This window comes from Numenius arquata, chromosome 26 (assembly GCF_964106895.1).
Source record: "Numenius arquata chromosome 26, bNumArq3.hap1.1, whole genome shotgun sequence".
Taxonomy (NCBI): domain Eukaryota; kingdom Metazoa; phylum Chordata; class Aves; order Charadriiformes; family Scolopacidae; genus Numenius; species Numenius arquata.
In genome coordinates, this window is record NC_133601.1 from 5599181 (window position 1) to 5616412 (window position 17232).

The following is a 17232-nucleotide window of genomic DNA, read 5'->3' on the forward strand; positions in this document are numbered from 1 at the left end:
TCCTATTGCTGGAAACTACTGAAAAGAGTCTGGCTCCATCCTCCTTCAACCCACCCTTTAGGTACTTGGAAGCATTAATAAGGTCTCCCCTCAGCCTTCCCTTCTCCAGGCTATTCCAGAGCACAAAGCTGTTTGCGAAGCTGTGTGCTCGTGCTCCGTGTGAGCGGAGGCGGTTGCCGCGGGGAGGGGGAGCCCGCGCTTACCCGTGCGGTAGAGAATGGGGATGTGGTCGGTGGAGAGCTTGTGCTCGCTGCGCACTCCGATGAGCAGGGGGCTGCCTCGCCTGCAACAAGACACCCAGTCACAGCCTGCAGCACCCCAAGATTCCTCACCCGGACATCCGACCCAAAGGGACTGCTATTCTCCAGCACAGCAACTGAACTGAACGAGAACAAACTCCTCCCAGGTAAGTTGTTGGTGCTGCAAACATGGGAGGCCACAAGACAGAGTGAAAGAATCTCTGAATAAACACAGCGCAAGGACGTGAGGAATCTGCCTCAAGTTTAGCAGAAACTCTGCAAGAGGAACTGCAATCCCAGGGACACTCAAACTGGGAACGCACCAGCTGTTCCTCGCTGTACGTATCTACAACCAGCTACCACCACCGGGATTAAAAACCTGTGCTGGGCATGGGGATGGTTAAACCAACCCAACCAATGGTGACGTCTAAAAGTGGAGTAGAAAACCCAAACACTGCACTGGCCTGACTTTAAGTCAACTGGAGGACTTGTCCAAATGCTGCCACAAATGCCATGACAAAGGAAGAGAGAAAACCATCTCCTTCCAAAGCTCTCACGACCAGAGCCTACACAAAAGAAAAAAGCTGTTCCAGACCAGTTGTGATACAGCTGGTCACTAAGAAATTTTCAAAACGTTTTTTTTTTTGAATTTTCTGTTATGATAAATGGAAAAGCAAGAGAAAGGAAATGAAAAACACCAGCCACGCTCACCCCAGCGTATACATGTGGTGGGAACAACCCCTACTCCATTGTCTTCTAACTTGGAGGACAAAAAAAAGTGTGACATAAAGGGTGCAACAAGGAGGTTCTTTCCCATGGCGATACTTACCTGGTACCGACTGCCTGGCCAGGATAATGAACACTTTTGAACACCAGGGCGAAAGCACCTTCCTGGAACAAGAGAAATACAAACTCTTTATCCTGTCATTTGAGGCCTGGACCACCTTTTCATGATTCCCAGCCCAGTGTTTCTGTGAACAGGCAAGAGATACCGAGCAGAAGGCTGCACAGCCCTCTTCAGAGCCACGAGGAGCTCCAGGTGCCCCCACCCCTGAGCCTGGGCAGCTCATCCTCAACCACTGAATGAGTCTTCTGAGCTCCCAGACAGACACTGCACTCAAGACATCACCATGCAAGGGCTCCTGCCTTTGCTCAGAGTGCGGGGAGTGGACTTGCAAAGGCAAAGACCTGGTAGAAGCACCAAAGCTCTGGGGTGTTTGCTCAGGTGCGGTGCCACCAAACGTCAAGGGGAACTGCCGCAATCTGCCAGCAAAATGTGTCCCTGCTCTGCTGCTACCACAGCTCCTGCCAGGCAAATCCCTGGAAAACCGCCTCCTGACCAAGGCGCTCCAGGCCAAAGAACACTCGGCTGGATCCTGTGCACAACTCGGCAAGAGCCGACCCCTGGAAGGAGTCGCCATGTAGCGAGATTCCCACAAGGGGTCAGCAGCTCTTAAAGACAGGAGCTTTGGGGACGATCTGAAGCACAGACCGATTTCCACTCTGTCCCACCCAACACACCGGGCACCAGCTGCCTCGAGGTACTCCTGCGTCCCCAGATGTAGACATTTTTCAGGAGTATTGGCTAACGTTAAAGAAGAATGTATGTCTGAGATGAACTGTCAGAGGTAGAAAAGACAAAACCACCCCATCACGTGTGCCGCAGAACGTGCTGTGGCAGCGTCTGGCACAGCCAATACTGGAGTACTGGTGTTATTTCTTGTTGCAAGCGTGTCTGTATGTGTGTCTGTACCGGGGTGTGTGTACCTGTCCCCGTGTCCCCACCTGCACCCTGCTCCCAGCATTACCAGCTGCTGGATGACCCTCTCCACCAGGGTGGTGAAGCTGATGTCGTCGCTGTCCCGGTTGTCGTACATGTACTTGACCAGTTTGGCGATGCTCTCCGTATCCGTCTCCGACTCAAAGTCGTAGCCTTTGCTCTCCTGCAGCAACAGCACACGGTGGGTAACCTGCCCTCTCCCCTCCCTTTTTTCTGCCTTCTATCCTTTTCTCTTCCTTCCTTACTTTACCTCCTTCCCTCCTTTCCTGCATTTCCTTTTGCTTTTTCTTCTCTCCTCTCCTGCCTTTCCTTTTTTCCTTAATCCCTCCCATCCTTCTTTCTGTAACTTTTTCCCTTTGCCTCATGCCTTTCCTTGTCTTTTGCCTTCCTCCCCACCTTATCTCCTTCCCTTTTTTCTTGTCTTTTTCCTCCTTCCCTCTTTTTTCCATCCTTCCCTCCTGCCTTTCCTCTTCCTTCTTGCCTTTCATTTTTTCTTCTTTCCTGCCTTCCCTTGGTTTTATCCTTCCATAGTGCATTTCCTTTTTTTCTTCCTTTTTCTATCCATCCCTCTTGCTTTTCCTCTTCCTTTTTCCATCCTTCTTCCTTCATATTTGCTTTCTTCTTTCCTGCCTTCCTCTGCCTTCCTTCACGTGTTCATCCTTCTTTCCCACCTTTCCTCTTCCTTCTTTCCCGTCTTTCCTTTTCTCTTTCCTGCCTTTCCTTCCTTCAATTTCATTTCCTTATCTGCTTCCCTCCTGACTTTTCCCGTCTTCCTTTTCTGCCCTTCCTTTTTTCTTGCCTTTTCTTTTTATCCTGCCTTTTCCTTCCTTCCTCAATTTCCTTACATCCTTCATTTCTGCCTTTCCTTTTCCTTGCCTCCTGCATTTTCTCTTCCTTTTTTCCTTTCCTGCTTTTTCCCTCTTACTTTCTTCTTTTCTGCCTTTCTTATTCTTTCCTTCTTACCTTTTTCCTCCCTACTTTCCCTTTTTCCTTTTTTCCTGCTTTCTTTCCTTGTCTTTTTCCTTCCCTCCTTTCTTCCTCCTCACCCATCCTTTCCTTCCTTTTCCTCCTTCATATTCTCCAACTTTTCCTGCATTTCCTCTCCCTTCCTTTCTTCTTTCCTACCTTTTCCTTTCTCTTTTTTTCCCCCTTCGTTCCCTTTCCCTTGGACTCCTTTTCATCCTTTCCTTACCTCCCATTTCCTTCCTTCTTCCCTACCTTGCCTTTCCCATTCCTTCATTTCCTTGCCCTTTTTTACTTCCTTCTCCTTTCATGCCGCCTTCTTCCCTTTTCCTTCCAGCTTTCGCCTCCATCCAGTGCACCGCCTTCCTTTTCCTTCTTTTTCTTCTCCTCCCCACCCCGCTAGCGTGAGTGGGAGAGCGAGTGTGAGTGTCCGGGAGAGCGAGACTGCGTGTGAGCAGATGAGGAAGTGCAAATGGAAGAGTGAGTGTGGAAGTGGGGGAGTGATGGTGCAGGTGAGTGCATGTGACAGTGCAAAAGAGAGGAGGAGAGTATGTGAGTGTGACAGTGACGTGAGTGCAGGGAGTGAGTGGGGACCGAGCGTGCATACCGAGTGCAAGGGTGAGTGTGTAAGATGGAGGGTGCACAAACACGCAAGTGGAAAAGTGTTAAGTGTGAGAACATGAGTGTGACTGGGGGAAGTCAGTTTAAGTGTGAGTGGGGTTTGAGTGCAAATGTGGAGTGAGGGCGTGTGCAAGTGCTCCCTCGAGTGTGAGCTCAGGAGTGCACGTGACTATGGATGGGGGAGTGCACAAGAGTCAGGGGTGAGTGTGAGTGCAGGAGTGAGAGTGCAAGAATGAGTGGGGAGGCACATGTGCAGGAGCGAGTGGGAGAGTGAGTAAGTGGTGATGGACCGTGAGTGGGAGGAACAGGGGGGGTGAGAGGGAGTGGGAGAATGAGGGACCGTGAATGAGGGTGAGTGTAGGAGTGAGTGGGAATGTGAGACTGTGAGTGGGGGAGCGGCAGAGTGACACGTGTGAGTGGAAGGGAGTGTGGGAAGGGAGGTGGGAGCATGGAGGAGTGCGAGTGGAAAGTGAGCACGAGTAGGGAAGTGGGAGTAAAGGAATGAGTGAGGAGCGTGAGTATGGGAGTAAGTGTGAGAACATGATTGGGCAGTGGGAGAGTGAGTGTGAGTAGGAGTGAGTGTGATGACTGAGGAAGAGGAGGGACGGCGTGAGAGTGGGGGAGTGTGTGAGAGGGTGAGTGGGAGAGCATGAACAGGGCTGAGTGTGAGTGGGGGAATGGGGAGTGAGAAGGGCGAGGGTGAGTGGGGGAATGTGAGTGTGAAAGCGAGTGTGAGAATGAGTGGGGGAGTGTAAGAGAAGTGGGGGGTGAGTGGGAAAGTCGAATGTGAATAGGGGAGTGAGGAGGAGCGTGAGTGGGAAGTGAGCAGGGGCGTGGGAGGGTGAGTGTGAGTGCAGGAGGGTGAAGGGGAGGGAGAGGGTTAGAGGGGGAGCAAGGCGGAGCATGAATGGGGAGTGTGAGCAGAGTGTGAGAATGAGCGCGGGGGTGTGAGTGTGTGTGTGAGCGTGTGAGGGATGAGTGGGGGAGTGAGGAGGAGTGTGGGCAGGAGGATGAGTGTGGGCGGCGGGGGGAGCGGGAGCTAAGAGTGAGAATATGAATGGGGGAGCGAGGAGGGTGAGCGGGAGAGTGAATGGAGGAGAGAAACGAGTGTGACGTGAGTGGTGGAAGCACTTGGGAGAGTGTGAGTGGGGACTGAGTGTGAGATGTGAGTGGGGGATGAGTAGTGAGGGGCAGGGGGGTGTGAGTGTTAAAATACGAGTGGTGGAATGAGGTAGTGAGTGGGGCAGAGCAAGGAGTGAAGCAAAGCATGAGTGAGGGAACGCGAGGCGAGTGTGTGAAGAAGGAGAGTGAGTGTGAGTGGGTGAGGGAGGGAGAGGGGGGGTCACAGTAAAGGTGTGAGTGGGAGAATGAGTGTGAGTCAGGGAGTGTGTGAATAGGGGAGTGAGTGGAGGAGTGTGAACGGGAGGGCAAGTGGACGAGTGTGAGTAGGGGAGGGAAAGGGAGTGAGTGGAATAATGAGGGGTGTGAGTGGAGGGGTGTGAATACGGTGAGTGTGAGAACGTGAGTGGGGGAGTGTGAGTCGGGGAGCATACGTGTGAGTGGGACAGTGTGGGGGAGAGTGAGGGAGGGAGGTTAAGTGAGTGAATGCAAGCAGGGGAACATGAGTGGGGGAGTGTGAATGGAGGGAGGCGAGTGTGAGAGCAAGTGTGAGCAGGGGAGTGTAAGTGGAGAGTGAGAATGAGTGAGGGAGTGTGAATGAAGAGCCAGTGGGGGGTGAATGGAAGAGAGTGAGTGGGAGAGTGAGTGAGGGGGGAGTGCAAGCAGGGATTGAGGAGGAATGTGAGCGGGAGGGTGAGTGTGAGTGAGGGAGAGAGGGGGTGGAAGTGTGAGAATGTGAGTAGGAATGCGAGTGTGCAAGTAGGTGAGTGCAAGCACAAAAACATGAGTCAGGGAACACGAATGGAGGAGAGTAAATGTGAGCAGGTGGTGAGTGTAGGTGGGAACGGGGAAGGACGGGGAGTGAGTGCGAGAATGTGAGTGTGAGTGGAGGAGGGGGATGAGTGGAGAGTGCAAACACGAGTGGGGGAGTCAATGGGGGAGTGTGTGAGAGCCAGAGTGAGAGGGAGGGAGTAGTGGGAGAGTGTGAGTAGGGGAGTGAGTGTCACACACACACAGGTCACTCACCAGGAATTTCCGCAGGTCCTTGTAGTTGGTGATGATGCCGTTGTGGATGACGATGAACTCTGGAGACAGAGGAGAGAAAAGGCCCCGATCAGCCCCACACCAGCGCCCCCGTCACACAGACAGCAGAGACCACAAAGCTTTATTGTGTGAAAAGCCGTACTTGGCAGAATAAAGAGAAGAGTTTCACCTCCCGGTGTGATTCCCTTGCTCTGCCCCACTTGGCGTGGCTGATAATGGTGAAAGACAATAATAACATGGGTGGGACATGGGCTACTGTGATCCTGTGCAAAGTTTCTGGAGGCACTTAAGGGCTTGGCAGTTTCCAGCCTGCTGGAAGCCATTAAACGCCCCGCTTCTCCTGCCAGCTTGTCACTGCTGCTCCAGACGCTAACCAAGCTGTGCACTGTAGCACAGAGGAAACCCCCTTCCATAGTGGTGATTATGGAAAAAAATAAATAAATGGAAAAAAAAAAAAAAGTATACAAAATTCCATTCCAAATAGTCATGAAAATTCTTACCATCCGATTTAGTTGTGTGTTTACCTCCTCCTTGTGCCGTGCCCACGCACCCACCAAACCTCTGGGCACTAACTCCAACCCCTCCTGAGATCGTTCACTACTGTGAGCGTACCCCGTGGCCAGAAATCAGGGCCAAACCCAGCTCCACAGCCACGGGGCTCGGAACTATGGCCTGCAACAAACCCATTGTCCCGTGGCATGGCAGGCGTGACAGGCAGCAAGCTTTCCAAAGACCTGCCGAGGAGCACACGGTTCCTCCAGAGAACACTCACCATTGTTCTTATCCGAGCGCTGGGGGTGGCTGTTGACAGGACTGGGCTCGCCGTGGGTAGCCCAGCGGGTGTGGGCGATTCCAAGGTGTACATCAAACTCGATGTCGAGGTCCATGTCCTGTTGCTCTGCAGCAGAAAGGAGAAAATTTTAGTAGAGGGGGTGTCCCTCCCCTGAAGGCATCGCAGGAGTCTCACCAGGCTCCGGGGGCCCCAGGACAGCAATACTGGCAGGGGAACAGAACCAGCAAACCCAGCAAACCACCAGGCCTGTTTTCAGAGGATTCAGAACGGACGCACACAAGCAACCTCCCTGCTCTCCTCACCCCACCAAAATAAAAAACAACTTTTAAGAAAGAATCCGACCTTAATTTCACTCTCAGGGGTGCACCTTGCCATCCTGTCACCTGCTGTACACTGTCAGCTGTGACCAAACCAGCCCATTTCACGGTTACATACCACTGTGGTTAGATCATTCATCACTAACCCTTATCTCCAGAAAGCATACCATTAGCATTAGTATATCTTTGGGAAAAAAGATTCCTTGTGTTCCGCAAGAAGTGTCCCCACAATCTCTTTCAAACTGGATATCCTGCAATTTTCTTGAGCAGGCAAACATTTCTTCACAAATGTTTTGGATATCTTCTATTTCTGTAACGCACATACGCCTGGCTTTTTCGCTTCCTGGTTTTCTCCACACCAAGATTAGATCTGCCCACCTTCCTCTTGGACAAGCAGCACCCTGCACCGTGAGGCTCACACTAGCATGGGTTAAAAAAAATTTAAGTTACAACAGCAGCTCTTGAATGCAAACGAGGGATCTCAACTCCTCTGAAAAGCATCTCCCCGTTCTCACACAGCTTCCTGGTACCCCACACCCAGCACCTCCGCGGTTCTTTGCATTGTGCCCAGATTCAATGAATTTAACATTTAAATCAAGGGAACGTGAAGAGGCAGAAATGGATGCAGAAGACCTCACTCTCTGCGTTCTCATCAATTTGTCAGTCACACACAGGCATCGGCACCTTCCTGAAGCCAGTTGCTCAGCCCATCGCTACTCAATGGACAGCTTGAGCTGGGACAAGCATTATATATGAAAATTTAAAATTCCACTGGTGAAGTTATCACCGCATTTCTCTTTTTTACCCAACCTCTAGGTCTGCAATAATTATCTCCCAGTAATTCCCCTTTCCCCAGTTTAAGGAGTTTTTTGTTTGAGGTTTGGTTTTTTTTGGTCTGTTTTCTAAAATGTATTTCAGATCTATTTTACTTCAATGGGATGTGATTCATTTGTCTGGAGAAAACAGGACTTCTGTGTAACTTCATGGCAACGCCCAGAGGATCACTGGCACATCACTTCACAGCACACCTGTGAGCACTTACGTCTCTGGCACTTTATACACGATTTACTTGGAAATAGTGTTTCTGGGTAAAACAGGTGATATTCAAACACAAACAAGATAAGAAGACATTTCAAGGAAAGAGAGTAAGCAGGGAAGGGAAATACATACTGTGAACCTCCTCGTCCAGAGCCTTCACTTTCCCCTTCTGTTTGATAAGCTGGATTTTGCAAGCATTAGCTTCCCAGTCTTTGTCGTTTCCACCATCGATTCCCACACCTAGCCATCGCCACAGAACATGAAGAAAGAGTGTGAGGTGCAGAAAGCAAATCACAGGAGTTTATGTAAACAAATACTGTTTTTTTTAAAGTTTTTTTTTACATTGCCCTTTCTCCCCCCCTCCCTGATCCTCCCAAACAAAGGCAAGAAACCCTGTAGATTAGAAGCGAGTTTTCCCTTTATCATCTTGTAGGTATTTTTAAAGCCTTAGATAACAGGCATCGAGAATGTTTATAAAAATCTGTATATCGAAAATTAATCCAAGCCTCTGACCACACGACCACAGGCACATCCAATTTGTGTTTTGGCTTTCTTCAAAAGCAGAAGACAGTAGAAACCATTCACAAACATACCACAAAAATCATCATTTACAAGCCAAAATTCAGAAAAAGAACCAGTGTCACTTGGAGAGAGGTACCTGCAGAGTCATAGCCTCTGTACTCCAGCCGCTGGAGCCCTTTGATAAGGGTCTCCAGGATCTCCCGTCTTGTCCGGGGAACATGGTAGTTCAGGTAAGCAAAGATGCCTGTACGGAGGAAGAGCATGATCTTAGAACAAAATCACAGCTGAGGCAACTCTGTCTGTGCATCTACTCAGTGTCTGCACTGAGTTAAAACTCCAACAAGCCTTGGTAGGGAGAACCCCCGGCAGGAAGGTACCACCTTGAGAAATTGCAGCTTCTCTTTACCCCGCCTGAGATCCAACGGAGATGATGTCACTAACATTTAAGGGAGCAAAACTAACGACAAAATGCCAGCATCCTCCCCATGACACTGAAAGCAACTAAACAGGACAAGCCAGGTTGTGATGGGAAAAAGAATTTCCACGTGAGCTGGGCCTTCACAACAGAATGAGCTGCCAGGAGATAGGGCAGGGGAAAGGAAACTCATTACTTCATACCAAAAATTCAAGGTTCATTAACGCTGAGCTTTGCATGCTGAAGAACCATCTTCACAAGGAATTCTTCCTTGAATAGCTTTCTCTAAGTTCCTCCCACAGCCTCACCAAGAAAAAAAAAATTCATTTAACTCATGCAAACTAGCACCCTCGAACTAATGGAGCTATTTTTCCTGGAGGTTGCAAAGGAAGATAAATCGCTGCTTCTATTTTTAAACAGTGATAGGGACACACAAATTCCTCCATCTCTAATGCCAACTATGGCTTTATTTCAGAAAGATTTCCTTTGGTGCCATCGAGAAGCAGGAGCATGAGAAGACATTTACAGGATGCTAGAAATATCTGTACTTGAAATCTACCATTTCACCCTAACATTTTAAAGGAGAAAAACGTCTGCATGGAATAAAAGCAAGAGGGATTTCACACAAACATCCGTACGTGTACGTGACTGGTAATTCAGGGTTTGTAATTTAAGAAACTTTATCAAAACCTCTGGAGAACAGAGTTCAGTGGCAAACACGCAAAACCAAAGTCATTTTAAAGGCATCCCAAATCTTCAGTTTTTTCCTGACAGTACTGCCACACAGCCCGCCTCCCAGTTCCCAAACTTCTACTCATGGGAAAAATATCGCTCCCAAGATGATTTTTGGAACATAAATCTTTCTGTTTACACACAAATTATTTTAATGAACATTTGAAGAACTGCATTCTTACGCTGTTTGTCTTTTGGAATTAAACTAAATAATTCAAAGCCCTTTGATGTCTTTATTTTCTAAGTAGAAATAGGGGCTACTCGAGTCGATGGCTGCGCTGAATACCACCCAGCAGAGCGCCCAAATGTTTACAAGGGGCTTTTCAGCCTGAGCAGGGACACCAGGTCATACACAGCCATGTACCATCCTGACACTCTCCCGATCCTTCTCCCTTTTCCATCGACATGCTCTGGGCAATCCTGCTTCAGCAGGGGAGTTGGACTAGATGATCTTTATGGTCCCTTCCAACTCTAAAAATTCAGTGAAATTCAGTGACTGTGGCTGATAGGTCTCAGGGCAAGTTTGTCATAAACTTCACCTTCCCATTTCCAAAGCACCAGCATTAGAAGTTACACCTCCCTCCTGCAAAAAGAACACACCGTGTCTCACATTTCCTTCCATATTGCTAAAAAAAAAAAAAAAAAAAATATGAGGCACGTTTTATTGTTCCTCTTTCTTAAACCACCTGGTCAGATAAGAAAAAAAAAATAAAATGGAGTGTTTCACTTGGCTTCTTTAGCTTCTGTCTCCATTTCCCCCAAAGCCTTTTCTGATAATGACTTGTAGGACTATCAGGACCAAGCTCATAGAAGTTTGCAATTTCGTTTCCATTGTCCCTGACACCCCAAACCCATCACACACGCAGGCCTGTGGCTGCCACCTCCTTGTGGCATTTGTCCAGCTTGAGCGTTGGTTCCAGTAACTCCAGGGACAGGTTGAGGTCCTCCTCCACAAACCCCACAATTCCCAGCTGAAAACTCCACAGGTAATAAAACCCTAGCAGCAGTTAACAGCCCCTGCTGGATTTCAAAAGCCTCCTCTGAAGGATACCTCCCACACGCTCTCCATCTCCAAACCCTCCTCCCCACCCTTCTGGCAAAAATAAACTTTTCCAATTTGAGATACTTAGTTCACTCTGTTTCTAAAAACTGCATTCTTCAGGCAAACAGCAACCTCCCTGTTTACAAGCAAACTGACTCCAAAGAGCTGTCATCCAGGCTGAAGGATGGCACGTTTCAGCTATAGCCTGGATGCCTAAAATCCTTTAGATGGCTTCCAGGTCTTACAACAGGGGTACAAAGCAGATGGCCTTTGCTAGCAGGCAGCTGGAGAAGCCCCTCTCTCCATATTCACCAGACACCTCCCAAAGCAGTAGCATTACACATAAAAATAACAAGTGTGTCCCATAAAGCGGAGAAAACAAGCACATGAGATGCCTTTAAAAAGGCAGGATGGGCTCCAGCGGCTCCCAACGTTCCCCTTTACACCAAAGCCACCCACCACAGCATCCAAAGCAAAGCTACTTCAGAAGGCATAATTATAACCAGCAGGGGTAATTACAGAAACACGAACGCTGCTTACACTTTCCCAAATCAGCTAAATATTTTCAGAGTTGAGACCCCTCTCCGTGTTTTTTGTACCTTGGACGCACACGCTAGGGGTCCCATTCCCACCCAAATTCTGGAGCCATAATCCTTTTCTGATGGCACCGCCATTAGCTGGGCCTGTCAAACAGCTCCCCAGAAGCACCTACAACCTCCGTGTCCCCTCGGTGGCATTTCAGCCATCTCGCTATGGCATCACCAGCCCCACTCGGGCACGCCGCTACCCACCCAGTTACTCCACTGCCACAGCCACTCCACAACACCAAAGGCCACTCAAGTTTGTTCTTTTGAGCAAACAGGGACCGATGAGGAGCGTTATGGTGCTCAGGAGCCAGAACATAGGTTGGCCATGGTGAGACAGCTCCTCAAAGCCCTTCCCCGTGAACAGCAGCAGTATGAGAGGCACAAGAGCCTCACTGACGGGAGCACAGACAATCATAGGAGGGCTGTGGTAGGAAGAGATCTTTAAGATCATCAAGTCCAATCTTAAGCCCAGCACTGCCAACTTACCACTAACCCATGTCCCTCAGCACCACGTCTACATGTCTTTTAAACACCTCCAGAGATGGCGACTCCACCACTGCCCTGGGCAACCTCTTCCAGGGCTTGACAACCCTTTCAGCGGAAATTTTCCCCAATATCCATCCTAAACCTCCCCTGGCACAACTTGAGGCCGTTTCCTCTTGTCCCATGGCCTGTTCCTTGGGAGAAGAGACCGACCCCCCCTGGCTACACCCTCCTTTCAGGGAGTTGGAGAGAGCGAGAAGGTCTCCCCTCAGCCTCCTTTTCTCCAGGCTGAACACCCCCAGCTCCCTCAGAAGTTCTCCAGACCCTTCTCCTTGTGCTCCAGACCCCTCACCAGCTCCGTTGCCCTTCTCTGGACCCACTCCAGCCCCTCAAGGTCTTTCTTGGAGTGAAGGGCCCAAAACTGGACACATCCCTCGAGGTGGGGCCTCACCAGTGCCCAGTACAGGGAGACCATCACTGCCCCAGTTCTGCTGGCCACACTGGTCCTGACACAGGCCAGGATGCTGTTGGCCGCCTTGGCCACCTGGGCACATGAAACACCTTGTGTTGTGTCCAGGTGGCCAAGGAGGAGGCCTTCTTCACTGGCAGGGCCTCCCACTGAGCAACTGGGGGGGCAAAAATGGCACAGTCTGTCCAGCTGGCAAAGGGTGAAACAGCCACTGTAAGGTCTGGGGGAGGAACTGTGTGCATCAAATAGGATGTGTAGGGGGCACGTACCGAGAAGGGAGAAGAAAAGAGGACTGGAGGAAAGGGGGAAGGAAGGTAGCGTAGGACAGGACAGCAAGGTTCCTGCAGTCTGCTCTGCCACCTTACAGCCCATCTTTGCGGCCCACCAGCACCTCCAGCCTCTCCGGCCAAGAGCATGCCAGGGGCAGGTGAAGGTAGCCCTCCCCTGGTCCCGAGGGCCATTGGGCATCACCCCCGTAACACCACCGGCCACACGGCTACCAAAGACCCAGCCGGTTTCCAGGCCGTGACCCCACATTTCAGATGAGGCTGTTTTCCATGGGAGCAGACCTCAATGGCACAGAGCGCCCGTCCCCTCCTGAACACCCATCAACACACCTATAGCTGGCAAATCAGACACGGCCCCCCATGGGGCTGGGGGACACCACGGAAAATCCCCAGGGAAGATCAGTTTGCACAGCACTTTCCCTACAGACACATGGTGCCCCAGCAAGGCCACTAAAATTAAGCCCTCCATGTGAAAAAAACATCTAAGTCAATAGATGGGCACAATTATTAGGCAGAAATTCTGTTTCTTTCCATAAAATACTTTTGTAAATGTGAACTGATCATTTGAGTCTCCGTTCTGCTTCTGGTACAAGGATTGCAACTTATTCTGAACCAAAAAAATGGCTTAAACCCAGAACTTTCTCCCTCTAGCCAAGGCTGACTTTGGACATCTTTGTTAAATCTGAATCCAAACCAGACAGTGCCTTGAAACGGTATTTTCTCTGCACATTTTAACAAGTTTAGGCACATCTGAACTAAAAAAAAAAAAAAAAAAAACACCAAACACAACAACAAATTAAAACTCAATTCCTTGTCACAGATCACAACTGCTACGAGTTTTCTTTTTCCAGTGGTGCCCAGCGACAGGACAAGAGGAAATGGGCACAAACTTGAATATTAAGACATTCCACCTAAACATGAGAAGGAACTTCTTTCCTGTGAGGGTGGCAGAGCCCTGGAAGAGGCTGCCCAGAGAGGTGGTGGAGTCTCCATCTCCGGAGACATTCAAACCCCCCCTGGACACGTTCCTGTGGGACCTGCTCTGGGTGGCCCTGCTCTGGCAGGGGGTTGGACTGGGTGATCTCCAGAGGTCCCTTCCAACCCCATATCATTCTGTGGGTTCACAGCAAAATACCACATACGGAATGGGCACCAAGCAGAAACCAACTTCCTGCAGGAAGGAATGGCTCATCTGGAATGAGACTGAAGAACAGGATAGTGTTTATTTCCACTTGTGCTGTAAACAAAAACAAAACATCTATCAAGAAAAGAGCCAACTTGGCATTGTCTCAGGCATTGAAAAAAAATAATGTATTAATTACAGCACAATTATATTAAGATTATTCATGAGGACTGCAAAAAAAATTCTGAATCTAAGACTAAGAATGCCAAAAAAACCTCCAAAAAACAAAAAACGAACCCAAGGAATTCAGCGCCTATCAGAAAACACAAAAATTTTACAAATTAGAAGGCAAATAAGACAAGCAGGTTTAAAACTCACCTTAGAGAAAACAGGAAAAATAAAGAAAGAAAACTAAACAGCATAATATGTAAAAACGATGCATAATTGAAGTAAAAAATGTGACAGGCCAGTGAAAACGAACACGAGTCTTCCTAAATGCATGACTTACTAATCTGCAAGCCAAAGTCAAATATCTGAAGGTTTATCACCCATTTATGACATTTGGTCATGACGAATTACGTGTAAATAACAGTTTCACTTCCTGGAGATGTTTTCAAATGCATTTAATTTTCCCCTTTTCAAACACTCCATAATGACATGATTCTTCATAGCTGGGGAAAGTTTCAATCCACATTTAGAAAACAGCATTTTTTACAGGCTCTACCCTGCCTATTGGATTATTCAGGAATATATGAGCAATCACATCTTGCAATCACTTCCATTTTTAATTCCACTGCCCTCGACAATAACACTGATGAGAAAAAAAAAAAAAGACCCCAAGCAGTAATTGCTTGTTACGCTTCACTGATCTAAGTGTGTCTTTGAAAAAAAAGTTCATTTTTCCCAGCAGCCACCAATAGGGGCTCTGCAGGTAAAATTTTCTTCTGGAATTACACCTCAAGGCTTCGGCGTGAATGTACGGCGAGGAACTGTGCCGGGTCAGAGGGTGCCCGGGTGATACTCACACCCTCATTTACTCATGTAAACCACAACAGCCAATGGAAACACGTTGGTTTTGATGAAATTCCAACACACATCTAGCAAATTCCCACCACGGTCCCATCTGTGCACCACCAGCTTCTCCCCCTCGCCAGCCTAGGTGCCAGGTGCTGAAGATGTAGACACTTTGAAGTCCAAGCAGAACTTTCCTGAAACCAACCCACCAGGAGTTTTCGGTCCCCAGCAGACCCGGAACGAGGAGTTTTCAGTTCCAGCTCAACTTAGGCATTTAGACACCATCCAACGCAAGCGTTTTTCAGTAATTACACCCCACCTGCCCCCTGTAGCTCAGGCTTGAGAACGAGCCGGTAAGAGGAAGTATTCCAGAAAACCAGGACGTATGAACGACATCTAATTACGTCACCTTGACAAGCCCCGAGCTGAGGTCAAATACACGCTACGTGAAACCAAAAAAACCCCCGTGAACTTGCATTCTAGTCCAACGCCGTTTGTAATTGTGAATTCCCAACTAAAATAAGGCAGCGACAAGCACACTACGGGAATTTATATCCCACTGGCTCAGAAAACACAACAGCCCTGTCTGGAATACACGAATATACCCCAGGACTTGACACTAATACACTTCAGGATTGGAACAGAAGTCACGCTTTACAACATAATAAAATGTTTCACCTGGTAAACTGACGCAGGACTTTGCACACTCGGACTGAAAAACCTTGTTCAAAGCGTGTCAGCTTATGGTACAATTCTGGAATCGCACTAAGGCCCACCGTCGTAAGAAGCGCTATATAGATTTCTCTTAAGGGAAGTATCTTGAACAATATACTTCAGAACACGAAACATTTCCTTTCTTGCAGGTGTGTCTTGAAAACCTCACCTGGTGAACCACCACCAACAGGTACTCAGCTGCTTGTGAAACTCAACTCTCTTAGGACCAATTTTTAATATTCAAGCACAAAACCTAGGAATGGTATAACATCTATTAAAAAACCTATAAACAGTTGACAGATTTTAACAGAATAGCATTTTTACCAAGTGGACATTCACTATTTCTGTTGTTGACAGTCACTAAAATACTTTTCCCGAGAACTTCATTTTCCTGTGACCTTTTTTGGTGCTCATGTTCCTTTACTTCATGGTAAGTTCACAGGAAAATGAAATGAATTACCACTTCCAGGTAAGAACAAATGATCTTCTCCAGTGTCTTGAATACTTGAGGTTTTTCAGGAGCAGCTTCCCCTAATCATTTTCCCACAAAAGTAGAAAAGCCTTCAGGGTAGGTTTACCGTCGGATTTACAAATTCCTTTGTACCATATCGTATACTGTTAAACCATTTCAACAGACGATGCTATCAGTCCACCCACTTGGCAATTCCAAAGAATCCTTTATCCTGGTGATGATTATTAAGCCTCAAATCTTCAACAAATTAGGTGCAGCCTACTAAATATCACATACATAATCTATGTTACAGACTGGGAAAAGCGATAAAAATACTCTTCTTCAAAGTGGAGGAGGGGAGACAGCAGGCAGTAACAGCAGGTTCCAACACAGACACTAGCCCCAGAACCGATGCTCAAAACCCGCTGGAGAGGGCTCCTAGTATTTGCTGCCCGGTGGCTGGGTGAGGAGGAATGCTGTGCCAGCCCCTGCGCACTGAAACAACGCTGATTCTGCCCAGTTTGAAGGAGAGCAAGGTCAGGAACAAGCTGACTGCCGTTGGGATGCCTGCTGGCTGGAGAGCAGAGAGTTTATGTTCAATTCATCAAGCGGGCACCGGGAGAAAAACAAAACGGAGAAGCATCCACTTGGTGGAGAACCCGATTCCTCCGCTGGACGCTTCTTTTACTGCCCACGGACTCACCCCTCTCTCAGGCTAAAAAAGGTAGGATTTCTCCCAACCACCAGCGCATCAATTCTAAGGACTCACTCCGGGCAAGAGCCGCTGCTCCGTGTGTCACAGCAAGGCCCACGGCGTCCAAAGGGGACAGGCGGGAGGGCACCGCTGATGTACACGCAACCCCGGAACTCAAAACTCCAGTCTATCTTAAGCCTGTTTTTATTACTAGTAATACAAAACCTAAATTCTACAGTCACTTTTGTCATTAAGACCAGTCATGGCATACAACAGGTTTACTTATTTACAGAACAGTCTATGGAGCCTGGCTACCTTGAAAAACCTGTTTTCCAAACTATTTCATGGATCCCATTGAACTGGTTTGGTGCATTCAGACCAAAGCACACCCCAATTCACACCTGGTTAGGTCTCCAAACTGCACGTTTGTAATACTTACCAAGAACAAGCCCTATTTTTTTTCTACTGACACTAAATTCCCAGCACATCTACGCAGCAGACCTGTCGCTTATGCTACAGGCATCAAGAAACTGAGCTTCGAGGCCTTTCCTTCACCCATCAGCTGGTACGAGCACATCAGAGGACAGGACTTCATAAGGCCACACGTACATAAACCTGAACATCAGACCTTCGGTACATGGAAACCATCGTGTGGGTAATTCCAGTCCTAAAGCTGTCACAGGGAGAACTCGGGTAACAACAGCAGCACCGTCACCTTCTTTTTTGAAAACTCACCTTGAATTGGATAAAGATCTGAACGTGGACCGTATACCCACCGGACAGCG

General features: G+C 48.4%; 1 protein-coding gene across 2 annotated transcripts in view; it reads right to left on the minus strand.

Annotated features, from left to right (window-relative positions):
* GFPT1 (glutamine--fructose-6-phosphate transaminase 1) overlaps positions 1-17232 on the minus strand; it is a 47816-nt gene that overhangs the window by 27903 nt on the left and 2681 nt on the right. For both annotated transcript variants that reach the window (XM_074164179.1, XM_074164178.1), the window contains exons 2-8: positions 8573-8680; positions 8047-8154; positions 6539-6664; positions 5749-5807; positions 2048-2182; positions 1069-1130; positions 204-283 (exon numbers count right to left, since the gene is read on the minus strand). In XM_074164179.1, the coding sequence (XP_074020280.1) occupies positions 204-283; positions 1069-1130; positions 2048-2182; positions 5749-5807; positions 6539-6664; positions 8047-8154; positions 8573-8680 (678 nt within the window). The remainder of the gene's footprint in view (positions 1-203; positions 284-1068; positions 1131-2047; positions 2183-5748; positions 5808-6538; positions 6665-8046; positions 8155-8572; positions 8681-17232) is intronic.